This window comes from Hermetia illucens, chromosome 4 (genome assembly GCF_905115235.1).
Source record: "Hermetia illucens chromosome 4, iHerIll2.2.curated.20191125, whole genome shotgun sequence".
NCBI lineage: Eukaryota > Metazoa > Arthropoda > Insecta > Diptera > Stratiomyidae > Hermetia > Hermetia illucens.
Genome location: NC_051852.1, coordinates 166,021,704 through 166,047,528, shown reverse-complemented (window position 1 = coordinate 166,047,528; position 25,825 = coordinate 166,021,704). Strand labels below are relative to the sequence as shown.

General features: G+C 45.7%; 1 protein-coding gene across 1 annotated transcript in view; it reads right to left on the bottom strand.

The window, feature by feature from the left end:
- The window catches only part of LOC119654147 (sodium channel protein Nach-like), a 96,093-nt gene that overhangs the window by 6,008 nt on the left and 64,260 nt on the right, over positions 1 to 25,825 (bottom strand). Inside the window, exons 4-6 of the mRNA XM_038059310.1 lie at positions 19,882 to 20,118; positions 19,510 to 19,664; positions 19,052 to 19,117 (exon numbers count right to left, since the gene is read on the bottom strand). Coding sequence (XP_037915238.1) covers positions 19,052 to 19,117; positions 19,510 to 19,664; positions 19,882 to 20,118 — 458 coding nt within the window. The remainder of the gene's footprint in view (positions 1 to 19,051; positions 19,118 to 19,509; positions 19,665 to 19,881; positions 20,119 to 25,825) is intronic.

Genomic DNA, 25,825 nt, shown 5'->3' with positions numbered 1-25,825 from the left:
AGGGGGCAGAATATAGCTATTCGCACCGATAGCCAAGCAGCGATCAAGGCACTTAGGTCCAACCAGGTGAACTCTAAACTGGTATGGGAATGCCTTGACACTCGACTCGTCCAACAAGGTCTGGATACTTTGGGTTCCAGGCCATGCTGGGTTGGAAGGCAACGAGGCAGCGGATGAACTAACCAAGAAGGGAGCAGGGATGCCTTTACACGGGCCAGAACCCTTCTGTGGAATCGGAAACGGTTTCATGGCTATGAATCTAAGAAACGAAGAGAAACGGTTGAGGGAATTATATTGGGCGGGCCTACCAGTGATGGAGCAGTCCAGGGTGCTTATTGGGGGATACGAACCCATGCGTACAAAGGATTGCTTAAACCTCACCAAAAAGAATCTCCGAATCATAGTGGGAATTCTCACTGGTCATTGTCGGCTCAACTATCACTTAGGGAAGCTAGGGATATCTATGGACACTGCCTGCAGGTTTTGTGAGGAGGAGGACGAAACCTCTATACACGTCCTGGGACAGTGGCCGGCACTTGTGCAAAGTAGGTCGAGACATCTGGGAGAACACTTAATACCAGATGCAAAGCTGAAACATCTGGAAGTGGGGAACATACTAAAGTTCCTAACGGTTACAGGCCTGCTTGAGATACTATGATCAATAGGTACACTATAACCAGTAAAAGGGGCACAATAGTTCTTCAAGGACGCGGTGCGACTTTCCCTTAACAGAATAATAATAATGTCAATACTTTATTAAGAGACTTGCCGGGAACCTACTTTAAGTGAAGAAATTCAAGCAAAGCCCAAAACGGACAGATTAGAATTTCTTCAGATAGTTTGCCCTTTTCAAACAGTCGCACTCCTCCGTTTTGGAACCAATGTCAAAACTAATACCTACTTCGAAAATTACAAACCGAGACCTTTCATTTGGTACTCCACATGACTATATACCCCTCTTTTTCATATATAGGGCGGAGGGGGGGGGGGTTCCCCTTGAACTCAACGTAGAGCAATGTTTCTCACTCACCGCAGGCAAAGGGATTCACAGTTCCCGCTTTTCCACCAAATTTCAAATCAGTAAGAGTAATCGTTTCTGAAGAAATGAGTTTGGCAGACAGACAGGCGGAAACGCAGTCAACGCAGGTGACACTCAACCATATATTCGGTATACTCGTGGATAGGCAGAGAAAAAAGAAGGCTCAGGAAAAGAAAGTCGAACATCCAGGAAATCAGACAGTTCTCAAAAAAATAAAGAGGCGTATTGCCCACTTTAAGAAAGGGGCTTAAAACCTCGCCAGCCGGAAAAATTGTGCCTAAGGCACTAACGCCACGATGTTCGATCAAGGGGTACGCATCAATTGGACTAAAGTTGGGCCAAAAAAGCCTAAAAACAAGTCGGGAAACCGGAAGCTGGGCGCTTCAGGTATGAAAGGTTTTGTTTGCTTCTTCTGTATGTATATTTGAGTGTAGAACTATCCCATTTGTACGTAGCCCGTTAGGTATATGTATTTAGCATGTCAGAATTAGTACTTCGGGTTGTAAATTTATACGGTAAAGACAACTTTGTTACTAATAGTATGATTTTTATCAAACTTGGGGATAATATGCTTCATATTATGTTTTATGCCACTACTATAACTCTGGGATAAACTTAAGGGGGTTTTACTCAATTTTCCCAAAAATATTGTAATATACTATTATTAACTTAATTTGAACAGATATCGATATGGAGAGTATTTTGAGGCCTGGGCACCGTATAGAGGCAGCTTCATGATTTTTTTCAGATTTTTCGGTTGGTAGTTTCTGGGAACGGGTTCGTTAAAGAAATCATCATTTTCCACCCCTCCCACTCCCCGCTTTTCTAACAAATCTCAAAACTATGAGCGGCTTCGAAAAGTACTAATCGAGACCTTTCATTTGATACCTCACATGACTACATTCGGTGAAAAAAATGTTTACACCCCCCTTTTACATGTATGGGAAGCCCCCCCCCCCTCCCCCTAAATTCAACCTTGAAAGATAGCACTTACTGCATGTCTGGGGGTCCACAGTTCCCACCTTCTCACCAAATTTCGTGTCAATCGGTATAGCAGTTTTTGAGAAAAGTGCTTGTGACAGACAGACAAACAGACAGCGCTCAGCTCAGGGCCCTAGAGTGGGGTAGTAGGGAATCAAATGCTAGGGGGCGCAGTTTATTAGAAGCTTTCGCGCAGATGGACATAGTTTTGGCTAACGAAGGTGCTGTAAACACCTTCCAGAAAGGGGGGTCAGGCTCAGTTGTAGACCTGACCTTTGTCAGCCCTTCGCTGGCGCGTGGTATGTCCTGGTGCGTCAGTGAACGCTACACCCACAGCGATCACCAGGCAATCTTCTTTGAGACATGTGTCGAGCCACTGGCCAAAGAGCTATCATGCCGGAAACCGAAAAAGATTTCAGGCTGGTCTGCAAAATCTTTGGATGAGGAGACCTTCATAGAGGTGTGGTTAGATCAGCCTGATAAAGCAGGCACCTCTACGGAAAGAGCCGTCCATCTGGCTCAATGCATTGCCAAAGCGTGTGACGCGTCCATGCCTAGAAGGTGTTCATTACCCAGTAGAAGACCAAACTACTGGTGGAATGATGAACTGACCGGCCTTCGATCAGCCTGCCACCGAGCCAGAAGAGTGGCTCAGAGGGCGGTAGGTAGAGTCGAACAGGGACAAAAAGAGCGCGCCTATAAGGCAGCCCGCAAAAACCTCAAGCTCGCCATCCAGCGAAGCAAGAGGGATTGCTTTTAGGAGCTCTGCTCAGAAGCGAACATAAACCCGTGGGGGAATGCCTACAGAATCGTGATGGGACGATTCAGAGGCCGTTCATCTCCGCAGATCACGTGCCCCACCCTCTTGCTAAAAATCATCCAGGGGTTATTCCCCCAGCAAAAGGAGAGCACCGACACATTCCAACCACCTCTGAATGTGGCAGCAATTCCGCCAGTCACCAGAGACGAGCTGTTGGATATCTGTGGTAGAATAGGAGATTATAAAGCGCCGGGCCTGGACGGAGTACCGAATAAGGCCCTTAAGCTTGCCGTGAAATCCAGACCGGACATGTTCGCTGACTTGTTCGAAGCGTGCATGTCCGAGGGGATATTTCCAGTGGCATGGAAGCGGTAGAAGTTGGTACTTCTGCCTAAACCAGGTAAACCTCCAGGTGAACCATCCTCATAACGGCCCATATGTCTCCTGGACACGGTGGGGAAAATGCTAGAGCGGGTAATCTATAATAGATTACTTCCGGTTGTTGAGAGTCAAGGCGGCCTTTCAGATAAGCAGTATGGATTCCGTAAAGCCAGATCAACCATTGATGCCATCAAATTGGTTACTGGCTTGGCCGAAGATGCAATTCACGGAAAGGGTAGTACCAGCAAATATTGCGTGGTGGTAACCCTGGAAGTGAAAAATGCATTCAATTCGGCCAATTGGAATTTAATACGGAAATCTTTAGCGAAGGTTGGTATTCCCGCCTATCTCGCTGCTATCGTCGATAGCTATTTAACTGAAAGGAGGCTCTGGTATGACACCGATGACGGACCCCAGGAGCACGTTGTTTCCGCGGGTGTCCCGCAGGGCTCCGTATTGGACCCACTACTGTGGAACATCATATACAACGATGTATTTAATCTTCCCCTTCCGGGGGAAGCCACAGTGGTGGGTTACGATGACGACATAGCACTGGTTGTTGTCGCAAAGCATCTTGAAGATGCTGAGTTATACTCAAGTGAGGCAATCAGTGCTATTAAAAGTTGGTTAAAGAGCTCTGGTCTGACACTTGCGGAGGAAAAAATGGAAGCGGTCCTCATCACTAAGCGCCGGAAGAGAAATTACGCCTGTATTAGAATCGGGAATCATATTATCACTTCCAAGCCGACCATCAAATACTTGGGAGTGGTGATAGACAGGAAGCTTAGCTATAAGCAACATGTGCGGTATGTTTGCGACAAATCATCCACTGCAAGTATGGCCCTGGCGAGGATGATGCCGAACATTGGCGGGCCACGGCATACCTCTAGGTTGCTTATAGCCAGGGTGGTGACCTCGATCATGCTTTATGCAACCCCAGTTTGGAGGGAGGCGTTGTGGATGTCAGTTAACACTAGCAAACTGAATGCAGCCCTGAGGGTATGCTCTGCCTTCAGGACTGTCTCAGATGATGCAGCATTCGTCATCCCTGGAATGATGCCGATTGACATCTTGGCAGATGAGATGGCGAACATATACAATGCAAAGCCAACCTCTTCCTCATCGCGGACGAAGAAGGCTGAAAGGGAGATATCCATAAATAGATGGCAAGAGCGGTGGGAACGCTCGGGAAAGAGCCGGTGGACGCACAGGCTCATTCCTGCCATCAAGGAGTGGTTGGAGAGACGACATGGTGAGATTAATTATAATCTCACCCAGTTTCTCACGGGGCACGGAGGATATCTCCAATACCTTCACAGGTTTAAATTGGAGACCTCACCCGATTGTCCAAATTGCAATGGAGTCCCAGAGGACCCAGAGCATGTATTCTTCCACTGTCCGAGATTTGTGGAAGAGAGGAGGAATCTAGAGGAGACTCTAGGAGAGGTGCTGGTACCAGAAAATCTGATGCCGAAAATGCTAGCACATCTAGAGAATTGGGATGCGGTAAACTCCATGATCGCATCTATCCAAAATAAACTGCGAAAAGCAGAGGAAAGGAGAAAAACGCGGTCACGTGCGCCGCGTATAGAAGAAAGGTGACAAAGCTAGAGTGAGCTGACTCCGCCCCGTGATGTAATACCTTATGGTGGTTCCGCGGGGCAGGGAGGGAGTCGGGGGTGGTTTTAGTGGGTAAAAATCCCACACGCTGGTGTGTCCAGACCAGTGTCTTTTGAAGATTTCCACCTCCTCAAAAAAAAAAAAAAAAAGACAGACAGACAGCCGGCGACTTCAACGCATGGGTAGAAGAATGGGGTAGCAGAGAAACCAACGGAAGAGGACGAATGTTGCTGGAGACATTCTCGCGCTTGAACGTGGTACTTGCCAACTCTGGGGAAGCCAACACATTCCGGAGGGGAGAATTGCAATCGGTGGTAGACCTCACCTTCGTCAGTGATACTCTAATCAGAGACTTGGAGTAGCGTGTCAGCGAGGAGTACACACATAGCGATCATCAGGCTATCATCTTTCAAACTTCGCAAAGGAATAATTTGAAGCCATTAAAATGAATAACGATGAGCTGGGTAACGAAGAAATTCGAAGCAGAAATATTCAAGAAGGTACTTCTGAAAGATACATTGCTATCGGGAAGCGCACAAAACAAAGTTTCACAGGTCGTGGAAAAATTGCAGCGGGCATGCGATGCCGCTATGCCTCGACGTAGCACTTTCCGAAGACGAAATCCTAATTTTTCGTGGAATTCCGAAATTGAGGAATGCCGGAAAAGTGCCTCAAAGCTAGGAGACACTCCCAACGCAGAAGAAACCGACCTGAGTTCGAGGAGCTACACGTGCAATATAAAAATGCGAGGAAAAAATTGCAAGAGCAAATCCGAACATTTCAAGCGGATGTGTATTGAAGCTGACTCTGACCCATGGGGTGACGCATATAGGTCGGTGATGTCATCACTAAAAGGCGAGCTTTCCCCACCGATTACTTGCCCAGAGTTGTTGCAGAATATTGTGAACACTCTATTCCCAGTGGATGTGAATGGTACAAGTCTGCCTGCAGTACATTTAAATCCCGACGAAGTTCCGATAGTGGTAAATGAGGAGGTTCTAGACGCAGCAAAAAGATTGACTGAAAAAAAGACTCCAGGACCGAATGGAACCCCTAACATTGCCCTAAAAGAAGCCGCCAGGACAGCGCCAGGTATGTTTGCTCAAGTTTTCACGGCATACCTTAGGGAAGGAGAATTCCCAGAGCAATGGAAGGTACAAAAGCTAATACTCATTCCGAAGGCAGGTAAACCATTGGGTGACCCCTCCTCATATAGGCCGATATGTCTGGTCAATACCATTGGCAAACTATTTGAATGAGTAATATATAACAGACTGCTCGCTGTTGCGGAAAAGGAAGGAGGCCTTTCCGACAAACAATTCGGATTTCGTAAGGCAAAATCAACTGTCGACGCAATCAGCATGCTGACTGGCTTGGCTCAGACTGCAATAGAAGAAGGAAAATGCTGTGCAGTAATAACCCTCGACGTAAAAAAAATGCGTTTAATAGTCCAAAATGGACAAAAATTATCGAGGCACTCGACAAGATACAGGCCCCGAAGTACATTGTACGCATTGTGGTCGAGCTTCTCTTTGGGAGAAGACTTTATTGCGACTCGGACGATGGGCTAAAAATATTCTCAACAACTTGTGGAGTGCCACAGGGTTCTGTCCTGGGTCCCTTGCTGTGGTTAGTTATGTACGATGGAGTGTTGACGCTACGCCTACCGGACAACGTGACAACTATTGGCTTCGCCGATAATATCGGAAGAACAGTGATTACAAAGCACCAAGACGAGATCGAGATCTATGCAAATGAAGCGATATGGGAGATCAATTCCTGGTTGAGAAATTCTGGCCTTTCCTTTTCCTCAAATACTTGGGAGTAATTATTGACAGAAGACGCAACTTCAAAAGACACATTGAGTACGGCGCAACTAAAGAGTCTTCCATCGCTACAACGATCTCGAGGATACTGTCATTGGTGGGCTCAGACAAAGTCGACGTCTTCTGCTCTCCACGGTAGTCAGCTCCGTGGTACGCTACGCAGCTCCAGTTTAGGCAACTGCTCTGAATAACAAAGCGAACTGCCGAAAATTGGGAATGGCGTATCGGCTAAGTGCCCTCCGGGTATGCAGTGCAGATCGGACAACATCAGGAGAAGCAGCATATGTACTAGCAGGGATGCTCCCCATAGACATCTTGGCGAAGGAAAGTCGGCGACTCTACGACAAAACGTATGCAGCTGGAGAGTCTAGCTCATTTTGACGGCAGCTGGCACGGTGGGAATTTATCGAACGGTGGCAACAGCGATGGGACGAGCCCCAAACTGGTCGTTGGACATACCGCATCATTCCGGATATTCTTAAGTGGACATGGAGGCTATCGTGCTTATTTACATCGACTTGGTCACGACGAATCACCATGCTGCCCAAGATGTGGTAACGGGGCTGAGAATGCGGAGCATGTCATATTTGATTACCCCAGGTTCACCGCACACCGAACAAGAATGAAAGCGGTCGCAGACAGGCGTTTAACACCCGTAAACATTGTGGAGTTTATGCTGAAGTCAACGGATGCCTGGAACCAGGTTGTAAGGGAACGGCACACTGTTCACCAACAGCTTAGGCAGGAAGAACTACGACGAAAACAAGGAAGGGACAGAACCATGATGAACCGCAGTTAAAAGCTGATCCAGCCCCGCAATACTTGATAGGAGTTCCATGGAGAGAGTGGAATGAGAAGAAGATGGTTTTAGTGAGTAGAAGTCTCACATAACTGCGTGGCAGGAGCCAGCAGTAGGTTTTGAACCTTTCCACCTTCCAACGCCGAAAAAAAAGACAGACAGACGTTGAACCGATTTTAATAAGGTTTTGTTTCGCAAGCAAAACCTTAAAAAGGAAAGTCCCGAGGTGAGCATCATCTCAAGCACGGGTATTATGTCACAAAGAAGAGTGAAAACTGACTGTGATCTCGAAGACTTAGGGGAATCTGATGTGGGAGCTGAAAAGTTCCGACGAAGGCAAAGGCGGAGGTTTCCGTAGGCAAGAAATAAATTTACTTGGGGAAAGTGCTACCGTTATAAAGTGCTAGGATTTAGATGAGGTACCTTTTAAGGCAAAAATCTGCACTGTCCAGGAGGCATCCATTGTAAGCTTCAGAAAGGCGTGTGAGAGCACGTAAACGGCGACCATTCGGCTACCAGCAAAAGCAGCACGTAAACCACTAGATGTCGGGAAGGTCCGCATTGAGTGGGTACTTGGTCGCCTTAGAAATCCAATCACTACCCAAGAGATGTTTCAAGTGTCTCTTATAGGGACATCTGGTTAGAGCATGCAAAAGTGCGGTTGATTGGTCTGACCGATGCAGACGTTTTGGAGAAACGGTTCACATTACCGGGGAATGTAACAACAAATGCAGGTTGTCCGATGAAGAAAAAGGGCCTAGACAGGCGACATATTGGCGGAAGCGGAAATTGCCGGAATTCAAAACGGAGTTAAGTGAGGTTGATTCAAGTCAATCACGTAGGGTCGCTCAAGACCTGCTCTGCCACCCACGAATCAGGGATCCAATTGGCTATAATAAGCGAACTCTATAGAAACCCTAATAATAATGTATGAGTAGCTGGTGCTGTAGGTGAGGCGGCTTTGTGGGCATGCGGGGACCAAGCCATACAAGAATCTATATGGCAGCCCACAGGTGGGTGCGTATGGGCGAAAATAAACAGCATATACGTCTATAGCTGCTATGCTCCTCTAAGCCTGACGTTTGCTCAATTCCGAAAACATCGCAAAAGAATGGAGACCAAAAGTCAACGCTGGTGACTTCAAAACATGGGTCACAGAATAGGGAAGTTCATTGACGAATGCAAGAGGGCACTGGAAAGAGGGGTCCGGTTCGGTTGTAGATCTGACTTTTGTTAGTCCTTCACTAGCTCACCATATCTCCTGGAATGTCAGTGAAGACAACACCTACAGTGATCACCAGGCATTCGTCTTTGATCTAAAAAGGAAGCCAAGCGGGTTGAGACCTGTTCGTCCAAGAATGTAGAGAAAGTCATGTTGGACAGCGAAAGCAATTAACGAGCAAATATTCATAGGTGTATGGTTGGACCAGGATGCACCACCATGCACACCTCCGGGGAGATCCCTCCATATCACAGAGTGTATCGCATCAATGCCAAGACGTTTTGCTTTCCCCAGCAGAAGGTCCAACTGCTGATGCAAAAGCGAATTGTCTGATCTTTGGTTGGTGTGTCATCGCACTAGACGAGCGGCCCAACCGCAATTTGTAGAACTGAACAGGAAGTGAAGCAGCGTGTTTACAATCAAGCTGGAAGAAACCTGAATCTGGCGATACAGCGATCAAAGAGGGCCTACTTCAAGCAACTCTGCGCTGAGGCGGATATAGACCCCCTGCCCCTACAGGGTTGTGATGAGGAGGTTCGAACGTTAGGCACCTCTACAAATTTCATGTCTCGATCTCCTACTGAAAATTATTCAGTGTTTGTTTCCCTAGGACAGCACAAGCGGTTACAGTCTGCAGACATCTTTAGATATGGCTGCAATATCCCCAGTTACGACAAAAGTAGTACTAGAGATTAGCAGTAGGCTGGGAGGCAACAGATCGTTGGCCCTCGCCGGTTTACCAAATAAAGCCCTTAAGTTGGATGTTAAGTCGAAACCAGACATATTTGTAGAGTTATTTGAAGCATGCTTGGTATAAGGGATATTTCCCGAGACATGGAAAAGATAAAAGTTGGTGTTGTTGCCTGAACCTGGTAAGCCTCCTTGTGAACCATCTTCCTACATGCCTATATGTATATTGAACACTATGGGGAAAATGTTCAAGCGAATAATATACAAGAGATTGCTCCCGGCTGTAGAGAGTCCAGGAGGCTTATCAGACCGACAATTTCCGTATGGCCAGATCAACGGTCGACTCCATCAAACTGGTCACTGGTTTAGCTGAAGAAGTAACCGACTGAACTAGAAACTTACGTCGCCAATCGAGTGGCGAAGATTCAGGACATAAGCAAAAGGACCTGGATTTGAGGACACGTGAAATCCAAACAGAACCTCGCTGATTGTGCTTCAAGAGACATCAGTCCGGGGGGTTACGAAGACACAATTTGTGGTGGAAAGCGCCGCAATGACTGTCTGATCAAAATTATCAAATCGAAGTTGCTTGATTCTCAGGTATGTCTAATCGTTTCGGCTTGCTAACCCGGTATTCCAGTTTTTCACTCGATTTTCATCAAAATTGAAAGGTCCGATCACCGTCGTCGAATATGAACAAAGTCGGCGAAGAGTACTACGACTTATCCAAGCATCAGCATTCGCAGAATATATCAAGGCAGTGGAGAAGAATGGACCGCTGAGGAAGAAACTGCCACTAAGGGTCGAGGGCAGACTTCGGCATGCAGATGTCATTGAAGATCATAAACATCTGACGCTGCTGCCTTGAGATCACTACGTTAGACAGCTAATCATTCGTGAAGCACACATGGACATGCTTCATGGAAGCGTTACATCAGTCTTTTTCTTTTGACAGTCCGGATCACGCCAAGTCCGCCATTTTTGCAGTGTGGCGTAGACTATGCTGGCCCATTCAAGACACGGATGTCAAAGGGTCGTTCAACAGCAACTCTGAAAGGGTATGTCTGCATTTTCATATACAGCGATCACGGCACAAATTTAATTGGGGTCAACAACCAGATGGATAAGAAAGTACAACAGGCTATAATATACGCACCGCTATGATATCATCGAAGGACGGTGTTACATGGCGTTTTATCCCAGTCGCTATGCCGCATTTTGTCAGATTGTGGGAGGCAACTATGAAGTCAGCCAAACAACAATTTAAGTGAGTTTTCGATAAAGCCCGATTGGTACCAACATTCGAGGAGTTTACTACAGTATTATGCACCTGGCAAACATGCTTAAATTCGAGGTCCCCGGTTCCCCTCTCCAACAACCCCAACAATTTGGAGGCCTTGACAGCAGGTCATTTTTTGGTTCACAGTTCGTTAAAACCTCTACCGGAAGTGGACAACAGTCAGCGTGACCTGTATGAACGATGGCAGCAGATAAAAGCCTTGCATTTGGTATTCTGGAAGAGGTGGACTCAGGAATACCTGCACCACTTACAAACCCGGACCAGATGGGATAAGGAGACTCCTAACATGAAGCGCGGACGACTAGTTATTATTAAGGAGAGAGAAACACCGCCAGCGAAATGACCATTGGCTCATATTAGCGCCGTTCATCCTGGGTGCGATGGGAAAATACGAGCAGTTACCGTCCGTTACCATGGCTCACTAGAGAAGCAAGTTGGCTTCGTGAATCTATGCCCACTGACACTGGAATTACCAGAGGAGCCACTACCAAAGCAGACCGCGTAGCGAAATCCAGCTGAGGAAACCGAAAAGACTTTAATTAGAGAGCCAATATCAGTGAAAAAGAAGTATCCAGAAATGCCGCCGGCTCAAACCCTAGTAGGCCAAAGCATACCACTAAACTTGAAATCACGGTCTTGAATAAACCTCCTAAAAACGACGAGTGGCAGCATGTATTTGGGCACGTTTATTGCTAAATATCGCTATCCTATTTCATTCATCATTTGGCACACCTTTTGCATAAAACATTTTGGCAGACGAATACGAAATTTGGAAGCCTGAAGTTAGGTACCACGTTGAGAAATTAGGACGGGCCCGACTCGTTCGAGAAGAGTTACGGATCGAGGTGTATTTCCCGGTTCACAATGTGATCAAGGATCGCCGAAATATGAATGATGTCCTAAGTCAGTCACAGGCGACGTGCAGACAAGCTGCGAGAGTAGAAACAACTAAAACATCTAGATTTCAAATACAGGGATGCCACCTGCAAGATCGATGAGCTGCTCGACCTTCCGGCGGTGAAAAGGAAAACAAGAGGTCTATTAAGAAAGGTGTTGACAGCTGTATTTGGTGTTAGCGAAGAGGTCTATAACGACATTGAGGATCTTCGGCAAATGCAACTCACCACGTTGCAATCAATGACCCAGCAAAACGTTGTAATCAACGCACGACTAGAAGCTTATAACTCCGCAGTTCCGACAGTTATAGAATCTGTAAACAGGATGACTGGCTAGTTTATCAGGATGGACCCAGGCGGCTTAAATGGGAGGATATTGTCTACTTACTTGACATCAGTGGACTACTTCGACGAGTTGGATACATATATAGCCGAATCGTGTCCGCATTGTACGGCCATGGGCTCGTAGCCAAGGAAACCCTGATAAACGCGATCACCAATCTCCTGGCTAAGATAGGCCCGCTATATATGAGGTCTAGAAAGTTCCACTAGAACGGCGGGTATCGCAAAAAGAAGCAGAATGAATCCATATGTTTGGATATTTCTGCATAATCGGTAGGCACGAATACGATCTATTACACGTGACAGCCATTCATCGAGCTTCAGGAGGTGGCCGGTATCAGATCCCTCAAATCGACGTCAGCATTCTCGCAGTTGACTTCAATCAGGAAAACTACTTCGAACTTAACTAGGCCTCGCGAACATCATGTTGCAACCAGACAAATCCTTCCTATGTGCACCCAAGGTTTCTAAAAATATGAACGACGTACCCAGCTTTGTGCTTGATGCGATCTACGAACGGCCGAACAAACCGAAATGTTATGTGCAAGAGGTCCTATACCACGCTACGATCTGGAAAGAAGTGATAGGAAGAGCCAGCTGGCTGTATGTCACTAGTGCTTCCACCATATGTTCAGAACCTGTAACGGAGAGAGGCACGAGGTGGCTCTGGAGGATGCGGGAATAGTACATACCAGCGACGGCTGCACTATTCAAGTAAATGGTATGTTCCTCCGCTCAACGATGTCAGAGACGAGAAGAGTTGTGGAAGACAAAATAATCGAGTCTGGCAACTGGACGATGGGCCAGAAGAATGTTTTCCGCCTACGTCCAGCTCCAACACCGAAGATGGACAGCCTGATATTCGATCAACCTCCCCTCGATTTCAGATCAACAATACCCCCAGTTGAGCATCACCATCATCATTACCATACTGATCATCAAGTACAACCGTAAGTTTCTCATTCAGTGCAGCATTGATCATCCTGGGCCTCCTGGAAGTGCGTTACCGACAGCGTATCCTCGTCTGGTAGAGGGGCAGTTCGAGTCAGTCACCAATGTCAACATCTGATAATGCGAACCAAGCGGACGAAGAGGTACCCTTGTATGATCAGTTGCGGAACTTGACCAGCATTCCGGGCGATTGTAGACTTGTAGCAAATCTACAGACAGTGATCGCAACTCTTATTCCGACTCTCCAAACTTTCATCGACTCAAATTTGCGTCGTGACCCACTATCCCCTGATGGGGATAGGTAGCTCAGGGCAATAATTGAAGAGTGCGAGCTTCTCGAAAAATCGTGATCGAGATAGCTAGGGCATATTCCCAGACAGTGATGGCGCATAGGTGTGATAGACGTACTTTTCCCCATATAGAGCTTTATGACAACGATAGACATATATGAATGTATGTAAAGCTAAGCTCAGCGTAGAACAATTATGAATTTCATTTTTTTAATTTATTTGAGGATTGAGGGAGTCCTACGTCCGCATTCAGCAGATGTCGGACTGGACCAATTGGGAAGAAATTCTTTTCCACATTTGTGGAGGGCAGAGGCGGAGGAAAAGGTGCATTGACATCTGCGCTCTGCAAGAAACCCGATGGTCTGGTGCCAAAAGCTGCGACATTGAACGCGAACGCGGTAAAAATGGCTACAAACTTCTCTATTTTGGTAACCCACACACTCAATATGGTGTTGACTTTGCCATCTCAGAAGGTTTCCGTGATGCCATTAAAGAAGTCGAACGATTTGATGATCGGCTGATGAAGCTTACCATTATATCAGCTGATCGCACTATTCACTTCTTCACCGCGTATGCACCACAGACAAGTCGACCTGATACCGAGAAAGATGCCTTCTGGCAACTTCTCGATGAAAAGACTTGTCACGTGCCTGCTGACGATTATATAATCATTGCCGGCGACCTTAATGGTCGTGTGGGTGAAAAGGCAGACGATAACACGTGCCATGGGGGAAAGAGGTTCGGAGCGCGCTATAAGGGTGGCGAGCGTATAATCGATTTTGCGGACACCCATGACCTTGTACTTATGAATACATGGTTCATCAAACGATTGTCTCATCTTCCCACATTTTATAGTGGGAACAGTAAAACGCAAATTGACTATGTTCTCATAAGACGCCAACATTTTACCACTGTCACTGATTGCAAAGTCGTTCACTATGAGACCATCGCACCTCAACAACGGCCGTTGATTGCCATCCTGCGAATTAAGCCACCGATAAAACAGCGTGAGGAACGCACTGGCCCGCCGCGCATCAAATAGTGGCGATTTGGTGAGAAGAAAGAAGAAACGGTCTCACTCATACGATTGCCAACCATTACGAATGTGGAAGAATCATGGAACCAAATAAAAGACACGATCCACAAAGCGGTCACTGTCACCCGAGCGAACCATTTCAAAAATCTTTACGATAAACTGGACACTCGGGATGGCGAGAGAGATCTGTATCGACTTGCTAAAAGCCGTGATGAACGCACACAGGATATCGAACACTTCTGCTGTGTTAATGACAAGAACGGTACTTTGCTTACCAACCGTCGAGCCGCAACGGATAGATGGCGAGAATACTTCGAGCAGATTTCAACTGAAGAATTTGCTCATCCTCCGCTTCCACAATCTTTGCCGACATTTGGAGCAATTCCACCAGTCAGCGCAACTGAAGTCGAGGAGGCAATAAAACAAATGAAATCGGGGAAAGCAACAGGACCTGACGACATCGCATCTGAGCTCTGGAAAGCGAAGAGCTGGGACCCAACACTGTGGCTCAGTGAATTCTTTAACCGGCTTATTCAGGAAGGAAGAACACCATCTGACTGGCAAGAAAGTACCACTGTTCCAATATGGAAAAAGAAAGGTAGCCCAGCAGAATGTTCAAATTACCGTCCGATCCGGTTACTTTCCCATACCATGAAGATTTTTGAACGCATTCTTGACAACCGTATTCGCAAAATCGTTGAAATAACCGTGAATCAAGCCGGATTTGTCAAGAACCGCGGAGCTACTGACGCAATACACGGTGCGCGGTTACTCATGGAGAAACACCGTAAGAAGCATCGCCCTCTTTACATTGCCTTTCTGGATCTAGAGAAAGCGTTTAACCGTGTACCACACGAACTCATCTGGTATGCTCTACGACAACACTTAGTGCCAGAAGAACTCGTGGGCTGGGTTCAATTGCTCTACCACGATCCGAAAAGTAAAGTTCGAAGTATGGCGGGTGTATCAAAACCGCTTCGTGTCTCTGTTGGTGTTCATCAAGGAAGTGCCCTCTCACCACTCCTCTTTGTCCTTGTTATGGACACCGTCACACGGGATATCCAACGTCCAGCGCCCTACACACTGCTTTATGCAGATGATGTTTTCCTAGCATCTGATAGCAAAAATGATTTCGGGCAACTTGTCCAAAAATGGAATGATCGCCTCATGCAACACGGTCTCAGATTGAATTTAAACAAAACTGAATTTTTGACGACCGATCCTCATGAAACAGGCACAATCACTGTCAGCGGCAGTGATCTGCCCAGAACTGAGCGATTTAAATAGCTCGGGTCAACGCTATCAACCAATGGAGAACTGCGTTATGAAATTGCTTCACGCAATAACGCAACCTGGATGAAGTGGCACAACTGGTGTCCTTTGTGATCGACGTATCAACGAACGTCTCAAATCTAAAATTTACCGCAATGTCGCTCGTCCAGTCGCTCTCTATGGTTCTGAGTGTTGGCCGACCATAAAAGACAATGAACGGCGTCTTGCGGTAATCGAGACGAAGATGCTACGTTGGACTAGTGGCGTCACACGTTTAGATCACATCCGAAATGAGGATATCCGCGATCGTTATCGGGTTGCACCGATCGTGGAAAAGTTGCGAGAGAGGCGTCTTCGATGGTATGGTCACGCAATTCGTGCAAACAAGAATTCACTTGCCAAGATTGGTCTGAACATCGAAGTCGATGGTAAACGACCAAAAGGCAGACCTAAGCAACTGTGGCTTGATACGCTGGATGGGGATTTGAAAGCCTCGAGATTGCACCCAGATCAGGCATTCGATAGAGCCAAATGGCGAAGCCGATCACGACGAGCCGACCCCGCTTGTGAACGGGACAAAGGCTGAAGAAAAAGAAGAAGAAGGAACTCTCCAAGGTGATACGTGTTCATCCTGTAATGAGGAAGCGAAATCCACGGTACATTTTCTATGTGAGTGCCCCGCCTATGGACGCGTTAGACAACAGATTTTTGGTGCTGATGTGCTACAACTGCAACTGGTAGCATTATATCTATTAACGGAAATTCTGTGATACATAAACGAATCCGGGATATTTCGTTAGACGAGAAAGACAATCACACACACACCAGTTCATCTGTAAAAATTTCCTCATAGCCGGCCTAAAAACCGGATCCACTAGGCTCTGGATTTTGAAGAAGCAACATCAGGTTGAGGCTGTTCCACGTCAAGATCCTCTTTATTCTCTTAAATTAGAGTAGCATATGGACAGTGTTCGCAACTCTTACTAGGATGGTCCCAGCTTTCATCGACTTAAATATGCATCGTGACCCACTATCCACGTATCAAACCCACTATCCCATGAAAGGGGCGTGTGGGTTTCAACAGAGTAGCGTAGATCAGGGCAATGGTTGAAGGGTGCGAACTTGTGGAGAGAGTTGGGGTATATTACCAGAAACGGGCAGTGATGGCGCATAGGTGTGATAGACGTGCTGTTCCCCACACAGGGCTTTATGGCAACGATATACATACATATCCCTCACCACGAAAATAGGGGAAGGCAAATTTTTGTCCAGCTAAATGACGGCATAATACCGCCTGTAATTGTGGAGGAGCTGCGGGAAATATGTGGTAGGTTCGGTGACAACAAGGCCCCAGGTTTGGATGGCATCCCCAAACGAGCTTTGAAACTGGCAGTGAAGACTAGGCCCGACCTTTTCGCCAACACCTTCGAGGCGTGCCTGAAAGAAGGAATATTCCCTGCCCAGTGGAAAAAGCAAAAGTTGGTGTTGCTTACGAAGCCTGGTAAGCCACCTGGAAACCCAGCGTCGTATCGTCCTATCTGCCTGTTGGATACAATGGGGAAGATGGTGGAAAGAGTCATCTACAACAGACTCCTGCCCATCGTCGAAGCCAACAATGGTTTGTCGGAACGCCAGTTTGGTTTCCGACGCGCCCACTCTACGGTGGACGCAATTGGCATGGTGGTAAACCTGGCAAAAGGTGCACTGATTTCTGGCGGCTGCTGTGCCGTGGTGGCGTTGGATGTCAAAAACGCATTCAACTCGGCCAACTGGAATAGAATTAAACGGGCGTTGGCTGACATAGGTGTCCCCGGATACTTAGCGAATTTGGTGGAAAACTACCTCTCAGAGAGGACTCTCTGGTACGGGACGGATGAGGGTCTCAAAGAGTACATTGTCACAGCCGGGGTACCACAGGGATCGGTACTTGGTCCCCTGTTGTGGAATATCATGTATAATAGGGTGCTTGCTCTTCCCGTCCCAGAGGGGACTACGATTGTCGGCTTTGCTGATGACCTAGCTGTGGTTGTTGCAGCAAAACACCCAGAAGATGTCGAGGTTTACACAACCGAAACAGTGAGAGCGGTAAAGTCCTGGCTAGAAAAGCCGGGCTGACCTTGGCGGACGCGAAAACGGAAGCGGTCTTAATAACGAACCGCAGGAAAAATAATACTCTAAAAGTGGAGGTCGGTGGACATACGGTTGTATCAAAGCCGACTATCAAATACCTGGGGGTAATAATTGATACCAAATTGAGTTTTAGGGAACACCTAGAGTATGCATGCCAAAAGGCAGCCAGTGCCACCACGGCGCTTGCAAAAATGTTGCCAAATATTGGTGGACCGAAACACTGCCGGAGGTTGGTGCTAGCCGGAGTGGTGCGCTCCATCCTGCTCTACTCGTCGCCTGTGTGGGCAGAGGCAGTTGCAAACTCTCAGAGACGGAAGCAACTGAACTCGGTTTACCGGCGGATGGCTTTGAGGGTTTGCAGTACTTTTAGAACCACATCAGATGAGGCAGTATTGGTGGTGGCAGGCATGATCCCGGTTGACATTCTGGCCAAAGAAATGAGTGTCCTGTACAATGCAAGACATATGGAGGGGCATGCACAGCGTAGAAATGCGGCAAGGTCAGAATCGCTTGATCTCTGGCAACGCAGATGGGACGAGTCTACGAAAGGTCGGTGGACGCACAGGCTCATTCCCAACATTAGGGTGTGGCTTGAGCGAAAACATGGGGAGACCAATGGTGGTCCCGCGGGGCTGGGGCTGAAGAGATCGGGGATGGTTTTTAGTGGGTGTGAATCCCACACGCGCCAGCTGTAGTTCGGGAGCTGTGGCGGACGTGCCTTTCTAAGATTTTCCACCTCCGTGTACGCACAAAAAAATATATAAATGTGTGTAAGGTTAAGCTCAGCGTAGAATAATTATGAATTTCATTTTTTTTTTATTTTATTTGAGAATTGAGGGAGTCTTAAGTCCGTCTCGGATCGGACCAATTGGGAAGAAACCCTCTTCCACATTTGTGGAGGATCGATTACCACCTGCAGCCACTTTCGGCCAGGCTGCTCCAAGGGCAGAGGCAGCGTCTGATGAGGTGCATCTACTGGGGAGAATCTTTTGTCATTTGAGTTTTCATCATGTCGTCTCATTACCTTTAAGGCTCTAGGTTTGATCCGTCTAGTTAGTGGAATAAATTGTCGCTTTGATGAGTTGTTCCCCTGTTATTTATACGCCAAACCCCTGTAACACATCACGGAGTAGGTTCAAGGAAGTCCTTGTTGGACGTCTGAATGAAACAAATGCAAATGAAGTATTGAAAATCGCTCGTTGTTTCTTTGTTAATTCTACAAAGTCATCCTTTTGTTTCTCGAAAACAACAAAATGTTCGAATACAGACATGAAGCTAACGTCACCATGCGCCAATGAACAATGTAACGATCCTTGGTACAAGCAAACAAAGTCTACAATTACAATGAACACTTCTCAAGGGAAATCAACTAAAAAGCTAACTTGCACCATTTTCAGCTGATCAAGTGCTACCAGCAAACATCGAATGGCAAGCCAAGTAATGTTGTATGCAAATTAAACACGCTCATAATAATAATAATTCTGTAACAAGTATGTAAAGCACAATGCGTACTTACTTTTAATAACCGCCAAGCACTTGAGTCCTTCGAAGTCACAAACTGGCAGTACTTTCCCGCTTTTCACTGTGGCAAGTGCATTGGAAAATAGTAACGAGGTTAGTGGAAATTCGAATTTTCTGTGGAGCTAGAATATCCTTAAGGGAACATTTCGAATCGAGCTCATTATCGGCATTATTCCCGGATGCCTTGAACAGTATCTAAAGTAAATAAATGTTAGTCAGATACATCGGCAGTTGACAAGTACTCCCGCATTTCAATTCAACACTTCTCCTACTACGGGAGAAGGTCTGGAGCCTGCAATGTTGGCTTTTATTAGCCTAGCAATTGCCTGCCAGGTCTCAAAATAACTTTCAAATTAATTTTGCCAAGCGATAAGCCTTAAGCCACTAAACTCCCGCTGAATAAATGCAATGAACTCTCTCCGAGCACGTACCCTGTCTAATAGCGAAACTTACGTCGATTCCTATAAAAATGCGGAACACATTTGCATGTCTTCAGGGCAAGCTTCATCCGACATTCCTGATGGCATAACCCGCGGCTGTAGATGGGGCTAGATATCATATCGTCTGCTTCATGGGGGAAGCGGCATCCTCGCTGGGTAATGGTGAACCTACAAAGTCGTGGAAATGTACAATGCAAAAAATTCATAATGCACTTTCAAGTCCTCTCGTCTCTGTTATCCGGTCCAGGCTCAATATATCAGCATCGTGTTAAAATATTAAGCGCCAGGACGAAGGATCGAGGAAGTGGAGTAACGTAGAGCACTCGAGGCTGATTAACCTAGAACTCCAAACGACATGCAACCTAATACACAAAATTAAGCTTACTCTCTGGCAGCTTCCGATGCAGAAATTTCCAAGGCCACTATCTCCACCGTGCTGTAATCGGACTCGGGGAATGTATATCTTTGTTTCGCGATATCCGGCACCTCCATGGCTCCGTGGAAGTACACGTCGTAGGACGTCGATAAATTAATTATCTGTGCATAAATTTCCCCATCCAACGGGTGAACAGTCACTTTCTCCCGGTGTTTAATTAAATTCCACTGGTTGTTCCTCCAATATCTAGTTGTTAATTAAATTTTATTAATTAAATGTTTACTTAATGTATAAATGCTGGGCGCTATTAACCGATAATAATGGAAATATTCTCCGGATACATTTGAATTTCAATGATGCCGAGCAATACCAACATGGCATTCCTATTTATGGGAAATTAAGCGGTTGTTTCAGGTTGGGATTCATTAAATCCTGGCGGTGTTTATAGAAGGGAGATACTGATGGAGCACTCCTGAGTGGAACTACTGAGTAAATACGAGATACAGCGGGAGGCAACAGAAACAATTGGCTGCAATCCTTACCCTGCCCAAATTGTCTGTTTGATATTGTTCTCAACCCCTAGACTCATTGGATGATTTTTCCTCTAAAATATTTTTGTTTGGACCGCAATTTATGCAAATTTTTATTTGATTTTGAATATTGCGCTTCAAGTGAGGCGTCTGCCCAGTAAATATCCGATTGAGTCGAAACAACAAAAGAATAGCACACATTTACGTATCTACAGGGTGCGGCAGCATAACTTCCTTTTTTAAAATGCGCGCCACTCAGTTAGTTGATGTCATAGCGGAGCGCTAGTGGTCTCGTTCAAGAGGGGATACTGTAAAGTTTTGTCCCGACACGGTTCAGTCGCCATCATGCGTTGGAATAGTGAGGAGCGTGCCTTTGCCGTTGAGGTTTACTTTTCAAGCGGATGTTCGGTTATTGCAACACAGCGTGCATTTCGGAATCGCTTTAATTTAGCCCCGTTGGCTCCCGTCCCAGACCGCAAATCAATTGTTACATGGGTCACTACATTCAGACAACTGCAAGTGCGACAAAAGGAAGAACTGAAGTTCCTTGGCCCGTTAGATCACCTGAGAACATTGAAGCAGTGAGAGCGTCAATGTTGCGATCGCCACGGCGTTCTGCGCGCAAACACGCATCTGCCCTTGGATTATCCGATCGTTCTGTGAGAAGAATTCTTCGTGATGATCTTCATTTTCATCCCTATAAGATGGCGATAGTGCAGGAACTTTCAAAACGTGACTTCAATTCTCGGATGAATGCGTGTGAGCTTCTTCTTGATGTAGTTCCCGAGGGTGCTATTGTTTTTTTAGCGATGAAGCCCATTTCCATTTGTGTGGGTCGGTTAACAAACAAAACATGCGCTACTGGGCTGACACCAACCCTTGAGAATTGCATCAAAAGCCTTTGCATTCACCCGAAGTCACAGTGTGGTGTGCAATTTCCTCAGCTGGAATTATTGGTCCCTGGTTTTTTGAGGAAAATGAGGTTACAGTGATAGTGAATTCGGACCGGTATGTAAACATGCTACAGAATTTTTTTTCCCACGGCTAGAAAATTTGGATTTGGGGGACACTTTGTGCCAACAAGACGGTGCAACAGCACACACTTCAAGAGCATTGATGGCTGTTTTGAGGGAACACTTCCAGAGCGCCTTATCTCAATTAGAGGCGATTTGGAATGACCGGCACGCTCTCCCGATCTGTCCCCTTGTGATTTTTTCCTATGGGGTTTTTTGAAATCTCGTGTTTATGTGAACCATCCAAGAACCCTACAAGATTTGACGACCAACATCGAAGAAGAAATTGCCAACATAACACCTGCTATGCTAACAAGAGTCATGACAAACGCCAGAAATCGGTTTACGCAATCTATGGAGAATGGGGGACGTCACCTAACAGATTTGATCTTCAAAACAATGTAAATAAAAACTTTAGACATGTACCTACATTATAAAAAATAAATAAACATTTTCCGATGCATACAATAGTTTTTATTGAGTTTTGAAAAAAGGAAGTTATGCTGCCGCACCCTGTACATATGGCCAAAAGTTGCAAAATAATCACTGAATTTGTACGTTTCTTGCAACCAAGGGAGCATTTAAGTACCTTAAATTCCTTTACTGAAAATGTTACCTAACACATGAAGCAGGGCCATAGTCAATAGGGACTCACATTATTATCGGGAAGCGCATAAGAAAAAGCTTTACAGGTCGCGGAAAAATTGCAGCTGGCATGCGATGCCTCTATGCCACGGCGTAGCGCTTTCCGAAAACGAAATCCCAATTTCTGGTGGAATTCAGAAATTGAGGAATGTCGGAAAAACTGCCTCAGAGCTAGGAGATGCTCCCAGCGCAGGAGAAATCAACCTGAATTCGTTGAGCTACACATGGAATACAAGAACGCGAGGAAAAAATTGCAAGTAGCTATCACGAAGCGCAAATCCGAACATTTCAAGCGGATGTATACCGAAGCTGATTCTGATCCATGGGGTGGCGCCTACAGGTCTGTAATGCCATCACTGAAAGGCAAGCGCTCCCCACCGATTACCTGTCCAAAATTACTACAAAACATAGTGGACACTCTCTTCCCAGAGGATGTGAACTACACAAATCTGCCTAAAGTTCATGTAAACCCCGGCGAAATTCCTGAAGTGGTAGAAGAGGAAATTTTTGATGAAGCAAGGAAGTTCGCTGAAAATAAGACCCCAGGGCCAGATGGAATCCCGAATATCGCCCTGAAAGTGGCAGCCAGGTCAGCACCAGGTATGTTTGCCAAAGTTTTTACGGCATGCCTTAGAGAAGGAGAATTCCCCGAGAAATGGAAGCTGCAAAAGTTGATACTTATTCCGAAGCCAGGTAAACCATTGGGAGACCCCTCCTCATATCGGCCGATGTGTTTGGTCAATACCATTGGTAAACTATTTGAACGAGTATTATACAACAGGCTGCTCGCTATCCGATAAGCAATTCGGGTTTCGTAAGGGGAGATCAACCATCGATGCAATCAACATGGTGACTGGCCTGGCACGCGCTGCAATACAAGATGACAAATGCTGCGCAGTGGTGACACTCGATGTAAAAACTGCATTCAACACTGCAAAGTGGACGAAAATCGTAGAGGCTCTAACCAAACTACAGGCTTCAAAGTACATTGTACGCATCGTTGTTGCATTTCTTCTTGGAAGAAGATTATATTGCGACTCGGACGATGGAGAGAAATTATTCCCAATGACGTGCGGCGTACCACAGGGGTCTGCCTTAGGTCCCTTACTGTGGTTAATTATGTACAATGGAGTGCTGACGCTACGCCTTCCTAACGGCGTGACAACAAAAAAACGCTTAGACGAGATCGAAATCTATGCAAATGAAGCGATATGGGAGATCAATTCCTGGTTAAAAAAGTCCGGTCTATCACTTGCTGAACACAAAACGGAACTAGTGCTAATCAGCAAAAGAAGGAAAGACACGACCGTGAAAATTAAAGTTGGTGAAAAAACAATTTACTCCAAAGAGTCGCTTAAATATTTGGGAGTAATGATTGACAAAAGACACAACTTTAAAACAACACATTGAGTGCGCTGCAACTAAAGCATCTTCCATCGCTGTAACAATCTACCGAGGATACTACCGAACATTGGTGGACCAAGACAAAGTCGACGTCGTCTTATTTCAAGGGTAGTTAGTTCCGTGCTACTCTACGCAGCTTCAGTTTGGGCAACCGTTCTGGAAAACAAATCAAACTGCGGAAAACTAGGAATGGCGTATCGACTAAGTGCACTCCGGGTATGTAGTGCTTATCGAACGACATCAGGAGAAGCAGCATATGTACTGGCAGGGACAATCCCCATAGACATCTTGGCGGATCAAGGTCGGCGTCTCTACGACAAAATGTAGAGGAGAAGGTCTAAATTTGGCCCCTGCTGGTATTTTGGCCCCCTACGATTCTACGCGACACAAAACAGCCACAGATAAAAACGCCACTGTGCAACAACCACAATCTTAACAGCTGTTTTTTCATGTATCCATATGTCATTTAAATGACAAATGGTAGAGACAAATTCTAGTTTCTGTTCTTTGTGTTCTTCTAACTTTCTTCCAAGAAGATATTTGTTGTCGGTATTCCTGTAAATGTGGCATGTTTAAATGGTGTTTTGTGCTAAAAAGTTTTTACAGGTTCAGCAGTATTACATATCAAGGTAATGCTGAAGCACGGCTTACTTTTCGTTTTATTTTTTGCTTTTTTTTCTGTGATTGCATAAGTCTAATATGGCCCCCCGTTCGGTTTCGATTATGGCCTCCGGGGGCCATAATCGATGTTTGAAACACAAAAGTATTAAAGATTGCTGTATTGTTTCCTATAGATGCCCCGGAACAGCATTATGTTAACCGTAGCCAAAAAGAGGAAAACATGGGACCCGGAACAAATGAAAAAAGCTATAGATGCAGTCAGGAGTAAGACGATGGGTTACAAAAAAGCCGTAAAAATGTTTGGCGTACCGAGGACTACATTAAGAAGGTTGGTGCACGATCTAGGAGAGTCTGAAAAAATTGTTGAAAAACCGCTAGGCAGGAAAACAGTACTTCCACTTAATATAGAAAAGAAACTCGTGGAGTATATTCTTCTAATGGAAGCGAAATACTATGGTCTAACACGAATAGATGCTCGGCGAATGGCCTATCAGTTAGCTTTGAAAAATAACATACCCAACAATTTTACAAAGGAAATAGCAGGGCGTTCGTGGTTAGACCTTTTTCTACGAAGACACAAACACGAACTTTCTTTAAGGAAACCATTAGGAACATCTTTTGCCCGTGTTCAAGGCTTTAACCGTTCAATCTAAAGTTTCTCAAATAATTGGGAAGAAAGGCAAAAAACAAATAGGTGCTTTAACTGCTGCGGAACGAGGATCATTGATGACCGTGGTTTGCTGTATGAATGTTTCCGGGTTTTTTATACCACCCATGATGATTTTCCCCAGAAAAAATTATTCCGATATACTTATGAAAGGAGCTCCGCATGGTGCTATCGGCAAAGTCCACCCATCCGGCTGGATTCAAACGAATTTATTCACCGATTGGTTTCGTCATTTTCTTTCTAAAACAAATCCAACTAAGGAGTCGCCTGTACTGTTAATACTCGACGGGCATTACAGCCACACTCGTAACATTGAACTTCAGGAGTTAGCTCATGAGAACTATGTAACAATAGTTACTCTTCCACCTCACACCACGCATAAATTGCAGCCCCTGGATAAAACCTTTATGGGGGCACTAAAAACCTATTATAGTGAAGAAATCCGAAATTTCTTGTTGCATTCCGATCGGTTGCTTAAACCCTACGATATCGCCGAATTGTTTGGTCGAGCCTATCTACGAAGCTCAACAGGAGAAATCGCTGCAAATGGATTTCGCGTCACCGGAATCTACCCCTTTAATCCGCAGATTTTTTCTGACGGAGATTTTTTAGCAGAAGCTCAAGTTTATAACGATGAAAACACTTCCGAAAACCGCCCAGGGAGCAACACACAGGAAAATTTGACTGCATCGCAAAGAGATGAGTTGTTGCATCATCAGTTAAACATTATAGTTTCACCAGAAATTATTCAACCAATACCAAAACCTAAAAATAAAACTTCGAATCGAGGGCGAAAACGTACCACACCAAAAGTACTCACTTCTTCTGCATATAGAACACACCTGGCAGGTACATCAAGTGCTTCAGATGGAAATCAGAATCCTGACAATATCCAAAGTCGTAGCCGTGGAGGGAAAACCACTGTCTCAGATGAAAATCATTTAGACACACAATCCGACAGCTTCGACGAAGGACCTTCAAATGATAAAATACCAACGAGCTTAGATGCAGAATGCTTATTTTGTGATGCAAGGTATTCAAATGACCAACAAGGGGAGGAGTGGATTTAATGC